The sequence below is a fragment of the Pelodiscus sinensis genome, chromosome 4 (genome assembly GCF_052426305.1).
Source record: "Pelodiscus sinensis isolate ZL-2025 chromosome 4, ASM5242630v1, whole genome shotgun sequence".
NCBI lineage: Eukaryota > Metazoa > Chordata > Testudines > Trionychidae > Pelodiscus > Pelodiscus sinensis.
The window spans coordinates 73,840,767-73,853,242 of NC_143055.1; the positions used below are offsets into that span (position 1 = coordinate 73,840,767).

General features: G+C 43.2%; 1 protein-coding gene across 6 annotated transcripts in view; it reads left to right on the plus strand.

The window, feature by feature from the left end:
* MARCHF1 (membrane associated ring-CH-type finger 1) overlaps positions 1-12,476 on the plus strand; it is a 481,117-nt gene that overhangs the window by 393,153 nt on the left and 75,488 nt on the right. For 5 of the 6 annotated variants that reach the window (XM_075930154.2, XM_089777941.1, XM_089777939.1 and 2 more), the window contains 2 exons: positions 4,468-4,547; positions 4,798-5,559. In XM_075930154.2, coding sequence (XP_075786269.2) covers positions 4,468-4,547; positions 4,798-5,559 — 842 coding nt within the window. The remainder of the gene's footprint in view (positions 1-4,467; positions 4,548-4,797; positions 5,560-12,476) is intronic. The other variant, XM_089777942.1, reaches the window with a different exon arrangement.

Genomic DNA, 12,476 nt, shown 5'->3' on the forward strand with positions numbered 1-12,476 from the left:
ATCAATCTTGTCCCCATTCAGTGACTACAACTTCAGCATAATCGTAGTGTGCCAAATGGCAAATTATAGCAATGAGATTTGGTATGCTGAGTTTATGTATTTGCAAGCTATCTGTTGTATACATTTTCCTTTTAGGATTCATTATCTTGATTGAGATTGCATTAGAAAAATGCACACATGTTATCATGCTTTCTGTTTAGAGGGGATCCATATGCAATGTACTTCATGGTGTTCTGCATGATTCCATTACTGTAGCTGAATTTCTTTATGACAAAGTAGCTCCTTGATGCAAAAACATAATCTCTGATTCTACCATCCTGGCAAGGAGCAGCAGTTTTCTCTGTGCCATCTCAGTGGGGTTACTTGCAAGCTAACAATTCTGTCCTACAAGCTGCTTTGCATAGATGGACTCCTGCACTTTTGCAGAATCCCAGTGACCAAAGTACAGTACAGCTTTCAGGCTCCAGGGTCCAAGGAGGTACAATTCAATCTGAGTGAGGGCTGTAAGATGTGACCTTTTTTGAATAATGTTATGAACAGGATGAGTTAAAACCTCATTAAGATTGGCAGCGATGAGCTCACCTTTCATAACATAACATGTTTCATTGGCATGAATAAACCATAAACCCCACCTAACACAAAAGGTGTGTGTGAACCTGCCCAGGAACATTTGGCTAAGTATTGCTTTTGTTGGGTGTGGAAAAAGAGATCACACAGAAATTGAGGTCAAGCAGAAAAACAGATAGAACCAGCGAGAGGCTGAAAGAGCAGCTGACTCTGGAAGAAACCTGGGGTGGGGTGGGGGAGCAGTATATTGCAAGCTGAAAGAGTGCCCTGGGTGCTCTGAGCGGGAAAAAAAAAAACAAGCTGTTTGCTGCTATTTGATTCCTTTGACTTCAGACACACAGAAGTGAATACATTCGTTAACAAACAAAACTGCATCAAAGCAATATCTGACTAGTCTCAATTTCTGCTCCCAAATGGAACACCCATAGGTCCCCAAACTTGGCTTAGTCATTTGAGTTGAATAATAATAAATCAAATACTAACATTATGTCTTGGTTTTAGAGCCATACACATTGCTTAAATTTGTGATCCAGATATTAAAGAAACATTGTTTAGCATAGACCTGAAATTTGATTTTCTTACAAAAATTGGGGGGGGGGGAGTTATTGGATGAAATTTATCATCAAGGAAATCTGAATAAGGCATATGCTCCACTTAAATCCTACTTAACCTCTCTATTTTGAGGGCTTAGATGATGCAGATCCTTTATGCCTGCATATGGACCATGTTGCACCGAAATAGGCATAAAAATGTCTCCAGGTTTCGTTTTTTAATTCAGTGAAAGACAGGTCTTTCCCAGCTCATGTTGGGTCCCCCCCACTGAGCTCCAGCCTTTTTACATTTAAGGCTGGTTCGCCGTCAGGGATACCCGACATAAGCTGGGAATCAGCTGTTCTGGCTCACACTGGGTATTCCCCCCTCTCCCCGCCCGGCTGTGCTTCAGCCTTTTAAATGTATTAAAAGCCTGCTGGCTCTTAGTACATTTAAAAGGCAGAGCCGCAGCAGAGCTAACTCCCAGGGCTGGGAACTAACCCTCCTGCTGCTCTCCACTTACCAACTGATCAGCTAGTCAATAGAAAATCCATTGACTAATCGAGTATACTAAATTTAACATTCCTATTGTGGACTCCATATTTCCAAACCTGTGCTTCAGCCTCCATACTACATTGTAAACATGAGCGTACAGTGGCCAGACCAGGGTGTCAGGATTTGTTTAATCACAAAATAAAGTTGGCTTGGTTTTTACATTAAATTTGTATTGGATACAGAATTAATTTATAAAGGTTAGGTCATTCAATCAGGTAGCAGGAACAGTGACACTTGGTGTAGGTCATCAGTCATGCCTTGTAGTAGAAAACAGTTTGTGAGTGATCCACCAGCTGAAATTTGTAAGGAAAAAAGTCCAGACAGTTGCCAAAATTGAACAGATTACTATAATTCATAGTCTTGCTGTGTACAACTGAGGTACAGAGAAAGAGCTACATTAACTCAAAGCCAAATTTTCCCTTTTGTTGAAGGATGGCATGAGCTCTTTTATTTAAGTTCCACATAAACCATCTGCATATGTTGTGAATTTCACTGTAAAGTTAAATTAGATGCTAAATGACCATTGGTCTGATTCTGTCTAGTACATCTTGTGTTTGTTTCATCAAAGGACAAAGATCTTTACAGCTACCCAAACATGAGAAAGTAACTGTTTAAAAGTAAGAACTGTCCTTAATTTTTTTCTGACAATTCTTCACCACTTTCCATCACCTGCCCACACGCCCCAAAATGGAAAAGGCATTTGAACAGCCAATGTGTGTCCACCAGATTCATGCCATAGTTGGTATAGAAGAGCATGGGTGAGTCCAGTGGCATCAAGGGCAGAGGATCCACTGTGATGTGGCATCTCTTTTTTGTTCTACCTGCAGATAACTTGCATAAGGGCCCATTGGTCAAACTGGAGAGATCACCAAATAGTAACTCCTTGGTGCTCTGTGGCCTGGATGGATTGTTCTCGTGCCCTTATCCACAGCACATCTGCAGTCATACCATCCAGTAGCTTGGTCAGGCATTGGCCCCTGTATTTTTTCCTCAGTTGTGGCAATGCTGTAGTAAGTAGTCACACAAACTGCATGAGACATGAGTTATCTATCACTTAACAAGTCTTAGCACAGATGTTGTGCAGAGAGAGAATATATTCCACAGCGAGCACCCACCAGCTGTTTCTAACATCCAGATGTAATTGATTCTTCCTTTTCTCCTTCAAAACTGTTGAGATGTTTGTTTGTATAGAGACACAAAGAACATAAAACGTTTTTTCCACTGATGACTGATTTTTTTCACGTGTCAGACACTATAATGTGCCACATCTACCTGATGACGTCACTTCTGAGTTTTGCAAGGGCAGAGGGACTTATCCATACAAAAGCAGTTTTAACACATGCTCTCACACAACATACCATTATCAAGTTACTTCTTTATTCTCAAGTTTTTTGGGAGGGGTGGCTGGATCCCTCACCCCCCAAAGTCTTTGCTTCAAATCCTACTTTGGCTTCCGAGTCTCAGTTGAGTCCACATTACAAACCACACAGCACCATGGTGGTCCCTGCTCAAGAGAGACCCAGACATTAAATGTTATGGATGTTATGGGTCAGGGTTAAGCTGCAGTAGTAGGAAACTCTTGATGCATTTATCAACAATGTTAGCTTGGGCTATTAATTCCTTATTTTCATTAATAGAAAATTCACCACTGATTGAAATTAAAATTGGCATTCTGCCTTGTGCAAAGTAATGCAAGAGTCATTTTGATTAAGTGCTTTGTACAATAGTTACTGTATCTAAGTCCTATGATTGGTCTGTGTTAAGTTTTGGTATCTGATCCTTTGCAATCTCCGCTCCTGTTTAATATTCATTCTTCTTTTATATGTGCTAATTGCCTTGGTCATTTAACCCTTCATGTTTAGTGTTCATGTTACTCTGGACTCCTCACAGGCACTGAACTCACAGGATTGCATGCCAAATCATAGGGCCCCACATCAGCCACTGGGAGGGTTAAAAAACAGATATTTTGCTGCTCGCTCTCTCTAGAATTGAGTGTGCTACCACCACAATCTAGTCCCTGATAAACTAGGAATCTCAGGACCATCTTTGGATCTCTCAGAGCTACCCTACCATCAGGCAGACCAAAATTGTGTTGTTTTTTTTCCAGCACCATCAAAACATGTTTCTCACTGGATGTCCTCAGCAACTTCCTTTGCAAATTGCAATGACAACCTTAGAAGGGAATTGCGTACAGTAGATATGTATTGAATTTCTCTCCCCTGCTGCTTAGAGAATGTGATAGGCTCTGTAGAGTTACAGTCTGAACTTTGGACTTTTTTCAGGCTCATCAATTTCACATTCATTCAATTCCAGTAGATGATTTGATTGCCTTGCAAACCTTTTTTTAAAAAATGGTTTAATATTCATGATGCTTCGTCACTCCATGCCATGCAGGTTTGCTAGCTGAGCCTCTGTGCTCATCCTAACTCAGAATAATGTCAGTGTTTTATTTCATTCTGCCAAGGATCATCATGCTTATTTATCTGCTTGAAATAGAACACAACATTCTTTCCCATAAACACGTATAGTAGATCAGAACTGAAATGAGATCTCAGCTGATGAAAACCTCTTCCTGAAACCAAAAAAATACCCAAGGGCAAATGAGAGCTGCAGCCCTTCAGTCATGTTTAGTTCCTCAAAAGGGTTTTATTTTTGTTCACTCTTCCTGTATTTTGTGAACTTGTGGGCTTGCAGCAGAAGACGATGAACAACTGCAACTGTTGTTTAAACTTTTTAATCATGTGGCAAAATAGTAAAATATCTGCAATGTATTTCATGAGCAAAGATTCCAAATTGTCCAACTTTTTTCAACAGGCAAGCAGTCCTACCACTGGAACAGCTCCTAGGAGTCAGTCACGGTTGTCTGTATGCCCTTCCACACAGGACATCTGCAGGTGGGTGCTGAATAAGTTGTTTTAATCTGTCAGTGTTTGTTGTCATCTTTGTCTAATAAGTGATAAGCTCTTGCTTCTGCCTAGCATTATTCATGAATTACACACATCTGCATTTTCTTTTGAGCTCTTATTTTTGTCATGTTTCCTTTTCTATGAAATCAGCTTGTTTCTATTTTCATCCTTTTTGTTTTGCTCTCTCTCTCTCTCTCTACCATTTTCCATCCCTCTCCTTTGCTGCTGCTTTGTTTAGATCTGCCACCTTGCATGATGTGTCAGAAGATGAGTTTGAACATGCCACACCTGTCATGGTGCTGACTCCTGCTAGTAGGGAGTCTGGTAAGAAACAAGTGAAACGAAGGTTTAGGCGGAAGAAAGAGACTGGTGACAATGTTCAGCACACAGAAAAGCAAAGAAAAGGGAAGGACTGGAATTTGTACCCAATGGCTGCAAGCTCTAAATGCAATGCATTGCACAAGGAGACATCTGATTCATCATCCTCAGATGAGAATCAGTGGGCGCAGGCTAGGAGGAGAGCCAGAGAAAGGGTCAAAATGCCAAGGAGAGGGAGAAGGAACAACAGATCTTGCAGTAACCCTGATGAATCTCGAAATAACAATGCCATTGAACTTGTCACCTTGGGGACAACGGGGGAAAAGAAACAAGAGATGTCTGATTCTGATAACCCCACTTTAAATCGCCGGAGGAGAAGGGTTTCAACGTGTAAAGAATCTTGCCTTTCACTGTCTTCGATGTCCTCTCTGGAGACAAGGAGTTCTTCAAGAAAATGTGGAAAAAACAGGGGCAGAAGCTACCCCAAAGAGCTGCAGCCTTCATCTTACCTTAGACAAAATAAAGTGGTCACAGAAGGCTTTACCGAGAGAGGCTCTGGCAGTGATACTCTGGCAGTTCCTGAAAATGGAGAACCTGTTGGGGCTGGGTCCACTGTGACTGATGTGGTTCAGAAACCTCCTGTTTTATATGATGACTGGTCTGATGATTTAGAAGTATGCAGGTTAGTCTATAATAAGAAAAATTTAATATTGCCAAAAGGAATTGGTTATTTCCATGAATTATACATGTGTGTTTTATTGTGATACATAGCACACAGTAGTTGATAAAGGAAGATTATGACATCTAACTCATTTAAAAACACTACTAGCATAGAATTAGATTCCTCCTTTCCACTTTCTGCATGGTAATTTGTCCTTCAAAGTCTGAGATAACTGCACTCTGGCAGGAGAACCAGAGATTGAATGGGATGATCAGAGAGCTCAATTCTAATTCTAATGGGATACAGAGGCTTTCATTCTTCCATGACCAGCTGAAAATCCAACACTGGTCTGTAGTGAATGAAATGCTTGTTCTCTGAGATTGCTTGTTGACTTAAATGAAATGAGTTGTTGGTCTCAAGTCAGTGCATACTGGACATAACATCCTGGCATAACTTTGGCAGCCTTAGTACATGTGTTAAGGATTGTATCACCACAAATACTGTACCAACCTACCTTCCAGGTTTGGCTGAAGGTATGCTGGCATGTAACGTTGGAGAGTTTGTACTGTCGCTGCACATGAGGTATTCTGTGAATGAATAGAGGTATTTGGTTTCTGAGGCTGTCAGTCTGGTGCCATTCACAGTGATGGACTCTGGGAAGTGTGTAGAATAACAACAAATTCAATATTTGAATGAAAAATGTATTAAAGGGAATTAGAATAGGCTATGTAATATCAACAAGTTGTCCAGCTAAGTAGAGAAGTTGCCCCTGAGGGAACTATCAAAGGGAAGGATTTCAGACAAACATTGCAACATTAAAGAGTACATGGCAGTATGCCAGTGGATCTGAAAGCAGAGAGAATTGTGCTAGGAGTAAAGACACTGCTTAAATCATTGATACCTCTAAACCAGTATGTAAGTTCAGGGGAGCACACAGCCATGCCTAGTCCCTGGACGAGGTGGGGGTTGGGTGCTGGTTCCATGTTCCTGGAACGGTCAAGGGCAGGGCAGTGAGCATGTGACGCTGCTTCCCCTCCCCCCAAACACAAAGCCCTCAGCGCTGCCTGGAGTGTGGTGCACCTACCCACAGCAATTAGAGCTGCCCAGAGCAGTCAAGCGGTGCTCCAGCGCCAGTTTAAAGGGCATGGGGCTCCAACTGCTGCAGTGTTCAGTGTTCCCTGGGCTTTTTAGAATTGCTGGGCCCCAGGGCCATTGCTTCCTTTGCGTGCCTCCCACCGCTTGTCAGTGAGCCTGTTAAGTTTGGGGTAGAAAGCTGAGTGAACCTGAGTAAATCAATTCATCAATCATTTGGGGATACCCCAGCTAGGAAGCTAAAGGGAAAAATCAGGCATTAAAGTTTATATTTCTTCTTAAAGAAGATGTGCTTGGTCTGACCCCATTGAGATTGAGTCCCCCGGCAGTGGGCCTTACTGTAAATGAGAATCTGACCTAATATATTGGTACAGTAACTGAAAACTTTGCAAACTTCTGTCTTTTCTGGGAAGACTTTGTATGAAAATGTAAACAGAAGTAGAATGAGGAAATGAATATGTGCTGTGAAACTGTGGCATAAAACAGTGTACTTTGTGCCTGTTAATAAGCTACAGTAGTCCTGGTCATGAAAACTGTCAGGCAGGAGAACTATAGACAGTGTGCCTTTTCAGATTACTATGTGTAAAATACAATCATTAGTGTGCCAGGTGCTGTACATCTCAATGTTAGTCAAGCCCCATTGTAGTGCCCTATTTCATTATTTGTTTATCTGCCTGCTGTGTCTCATTGTGTACTTACGTTGTGAGATCTTAAGGGTAGAGCCCACTATTTTGTTTCTGATGGTTAGCTCTTCATACACTGCAGCTTGGGGCACTACCTACTACTGTAGTAAATAATTATCTTACAGTAGCATTTTGAGACTTGAATATATATTGAGGCTCCATTGTACTGGATACTGTACAGATACATAGAACTGAATATAATCCCCTCTTAACCTAAAATGATTGAGGGGATTATATTCATGGGTTTAACTAAATCAATTTGAAAAAAAAATGATTTAAATGAAACAGTGTAACTTTCTCATGTAGTTTGAGCTAGTTGCTCTCTGTCTATGAATTCTAACTGGTTTTCAGATGCAAGGACAGACTCCATTTTTTCTTTTTATCCACCCAGCTTTACTGTGACTGTTCTTGAAACCTTTATCTGCAGACTGTGGCAGAAACCTAATTCACATTTTTCTCATCTTGGGGGACACAGGAAAGGAGGAGAGAGAAGGCCATGTAGGGGGGAAAGGATACCAAAGAAATGTTAGAGTAAATTTCCTTTATCATCTTTTGTGTTTCTCAAGCACTACAGTCTTTGTGCACCAAATAAACATGTGGGACATTGTGAGCTCAGAACCTACTCCTAGGAACACTTAGGACAGTGGTTGCCAAAGCGTGCTCTGCAGACCATTAGTGGTCCCGCAACTGTATTGCAGGTGGACCATGGGCTTGGGGCTCAGCTCCCCTCTTCCCACAGCGGGCAGCCCATGCTAGCGCTCCAGCCCAGCACGTACCCTCCGTGAGGTTGGAGTACCAGTGCTGGCTTCCTGCTGCAGGTGAGTAGGGAGCCCAGTGCCTTGCGAGCTGGATACAGCTTGTGGGGGCAGAAAGCAGCTCTGCACACTGCTGCTTCCACTCCCACTGGCTGGGGGAATGGCAGCACCTGGAAACTGCTTATCTGGAGGCTTTCCCTGCTGCTCCCATTGGCCAGAATCCCAGCCAAAGGGAGCAGCTGGTACTGGTGCCTGAGAAGTGTAGAGGGTGCAGAGCCAGGTAAGCGCCCCCATATGTATCTTATGTCCAGACTCCTACCCCCATCATGCTCACACAGACACCCTTCTTGTCTAGACCCCTACCCCAAGCCCACTCTTGCATCCCCCCTCAATCTGTTCCTGCACCCTCCTGCCCATACCTTACACCCCTACCCCTTCCTGCACCCATTTTGTCATCATAGTCGGTTGACTAGTGTCAACAGAAAGGTTTGTATTGATCAGGATGGGCCTTTTGCAAAAAAGTGTGAGAACCACTGATTTAGGAGATTACTGAGAGAAAAGTAGGAGGAACTGAACCTTTAGGATTCAACCTTCATAGTTGCTTTTACATCAGTGAAAATTTGCCTGGCTTAGCCTAGATGTTAAAACTTTTGAAGATTTACATAACACTGGCTCACACTCAAGCAAAGTGAAAAAGCACTGCTTGGTTTAGAGAGGAGTGTGCCCTCACTTGATCTTGTGGTAAACATTCCTTCAGGAAGGTATAGGAAAGGATCAGGTGCCCATGTGAGAAGTTGGCAAATCTATTTGCCTGTCTCTTTGTCCCTTTGTCTCTTTTTGACTATGCATTGTAGTGGCATTGTAGCTCGGTCACAGCTTCTTGTGTTTCCACACTACCCTGATTCTGTTAGATATGGCCAAGCTTGGAATGAGCAGTTGCCTTAGTTGAATCCAATTGCTTTGTCTGGGTCTGATGATAAAAATAAGGGAAGCTGTGACGGGGCTAGCCTGCCCTGCACTGAGCAGGAGGGAGGGGAGCCCGTCTATTGGGTAGAATACGCCCCTCCCCCACAGCCCTGCCGTGCAGCCTCACTATAAAAGGCTGCCGGGCTGCTCAGTTGTGGCAGACCACCGGGGAGGAAGGAGCCCCAGCCCCAGCCGCAGGGCCACAGCCGGACCTGCTGCCAGAATTAGAGCCGGAGGGACCGCCGCTATTGCTGCCACCATCCCCGGGTCGAGCACGCCCCCAACGCCGACTCTGGGGGGCCGTCCGCCCCGCTGCAGTGGACATCCTCTGTGCTGCTGCTCCAGAGACGGGGCCGGCTGACGTTGCCGCTGCTGCCAGCCCAGCATCGCCAGGTGGGACCTCTGTCGGCCACAAGGCTGGGGTAGGAAGCAACCCAGGGCAAGGGGCAGGGAAAACCCCAGTGGACTCAGCGCATTTCGGGGAGGACCCCCCGCTGAGCCAGTGGTGGGAACCACCCACCTCTATTGGGCCCTGGGTTGGGGTCCGGTGGAGAGGGAGGGCCCAGACCCTCCTACCCCAACCCCTCAGGGCGTGGACTATGCCTCAGGGCCTGTTACGGATGCTGGACTAGGCCTCAGGGCCTGCTTTAAACCCCCCAGACCAGGCCTCAGGGTCTGCGAGTTGGGGGAGCCTGCTTTAATCTCGTGGAGGAGAGGACGGGGCAGTGGGGACCCTGCCACAGCAGCATGTACAATACACTAGTGAGAAATCTCTACTCTTATAATTTTGCTGCATGCACAATTTCTTTATAGTTTATCAAAAACTCATCATTAACATTGTGACATCTACTACTTTCTTGACCTATGTGCTTATCTTCACTATTCACTCAAAATAAACACAGGCACATACAGCCCAAAATCAGACCCAAAGGGCTCGTCTACACTGGCCCCTTTTCCGGAAGGGGCATGTAAATTTCATGAGTCGTAGTAGGGAAATGCGCGGGGGATTTAAATATCCCCCGCGGCATTTAAATAACAATGTCCGCCGCTTTTTTCCGGCTTTTAAAAAAGCCGGAAAAGAGCGTCTACACTGGCCCCGATCCTCCGGAAAAAGCGCCCTTTTCCGGAGGCTCTTATTCCTACTTCAAAGTAGGAATAAGAGCCTCCGGAAAAGGGCGCTTTTTCCGGAGGATCGGGGCCAGTGTAGACGCTCTTCTCCGGCTTTTTTAAAAGCCGGAAAAAAGTGGCGGACATTGTTATTTAAATGCCGCGGGGGATACTGAAATCCCCCGCGCATTTCCCTACTACGACTCATGAAATTTACATGCCCCTTCCGGAAAAGGGGCCAGTGTAGACGTAGCCAAAGAGTGAACAAATAGCAAAAGAAAGCTTATGGGCATATATACAATTAGATAGATGCTTGAACAGAGTCTCAGCCCTGACCTGGCCAGCTTGGCACTGCTGAAGCAGCACAAAAATGCAGGTGGAAAGCTACCCTAAAGGAGTAGCTGAAGATTCCCCTGACCTCAAGAGGAATGGGGAAAGAGTGGTACAAAGTGTACGGTGTTTCACTGAGACCTAGGCAGTTCTGCAGTGTCTGTGGGTGGCTTCTGTAGCCAGGATAATTTAAAAGGATCAGAGGAGCCATCTTTCCCTGCCATTCTGCTCAGCTCTGTAGACCTGTCACAGCTGGGAATCTGTCCTCCTCTTTTAAAATGCTGCTATGTTAACAGAGCCATACTCCCATCCTTTCCTCACTCTCAGGGGAAATGCTGTATTTCTTGCAGTCATCCTAGATTTATCATCTCTGGAAGATTGTACATCTAGGAAGGATGGTACCACATCAAAAGCATGCTAATTTTTCATTGCTGGTAAGGCATTTTGCTTGCTAAATTTGCATACAGCCACACATAAGGGAAAAGATTTATTACATGATGATACTGATTCAGTTGAAAGAATCTTACTAGGTACTGTGGTACAAGCTACTTAGCTATTGAGTCAACTGCTGATTTGTAGTCCCCCTCTCCCCCTTAGATTTAAATGTTTTTCAGGGTAAAAAAAAAGAAATGAAATATTAACTTTGGGGTAAGAGTATGTTTTCGTGTAATACACACTTCTTCTGCATTGCATATCCACACATACATAGGTAGAATGTATTCAGAGTGAGTGATATGCTGCCAGCATATTAGCATAAGCTCATTAGCTGCCAACATAAGACGTTCCCTCTAAATTTTCCACATCAGTCAGTGATGCATGTTGACTGCAGTGTTAGACTGGGTGGCTGGTTGGAACTGAACACGTTAGCATCTTGAGGGTGGGCAAGCTTCTTGTCAGGAGAGGTGGCTCCCTTTAGCTGGCTTGAGGGATTAGATTGGGGAAGTGGATCTCTGCATGATATCACTGTGACCAGTGGATCACTGTGAGGATACCAAATTCAGGACAGACTGCTGAGAAATAGGGCATGCTCACTCCAAACTGAAGGCTATTCTATTATTAGGTACACGAAGCCAGATGCAAAATTAAACTTCTGTCTCACTACACTGGTTAACAAGAAATCTAAGTTGCAGTCTCCTTGGGCATCCCAACTCTTGTTTCACCAGACACGAGACTTTATGATGAGTGGTTATTTAAAACCAATTTCATCAAAGGTTCTTTCTAATCCCAAGAGATCAGCTATATATCCTGGTCAATATATTATTCAGGTCTTACCCAATAATCATGCTCTTGCCAATTCTTTAGTAGCTAATATCTAAAGGTTTATTTATAAGAGGAAAAGGAGGAGAGAGTTAAAATGGTCAAAAAATCATATGCATACAATAAACACTTGCAAAGTTCTTGGATCAGGTTTGCAGCAGTGATGGAATAAACTGTTGGCTTATAAAGTCTCTGGTATTTTCCAAGAGTTTTGATGAGTATATTAAGTTTATTTGATTTTTGCTTGGTGGTGTTTTTTTTTAAAAATCATTCTTTCTGGACTATATTATAAACACTTCAAAAGAAATGAGGTGAAGCATTATTGTATTCTACCACAGACATAGTAAATTTAAACAGTATAAATTATATTACACAGGTTACATGAAAATATAATTATGAAATAACAAAACTCCAGAAATTATGATTCCACTTCATGAAATCAAGTGTTATTAATCATTTATCAGTTGTCCACAAAATTAATGCGTCTCATTGGAACTGACCTTTAATAATTAAATACTTATCAGGTTGGAACACAAGGAGAAAACAGGTCTAATTTTAGTCTTGAGACAAATTGGAGAACTAGAGATAAATTTCTTCAGTTGTTAACTCCCACATAAAAGTATTAACATTAAAACCAGATACTTAATGTAAATCGACTTAGAGCCATTTATTTCAATGGAGCTAGACTATACACTGTCTGAGCGTTTGACCCTAACTTCTGAAACTTTAACATCAGTGATGTATCTGC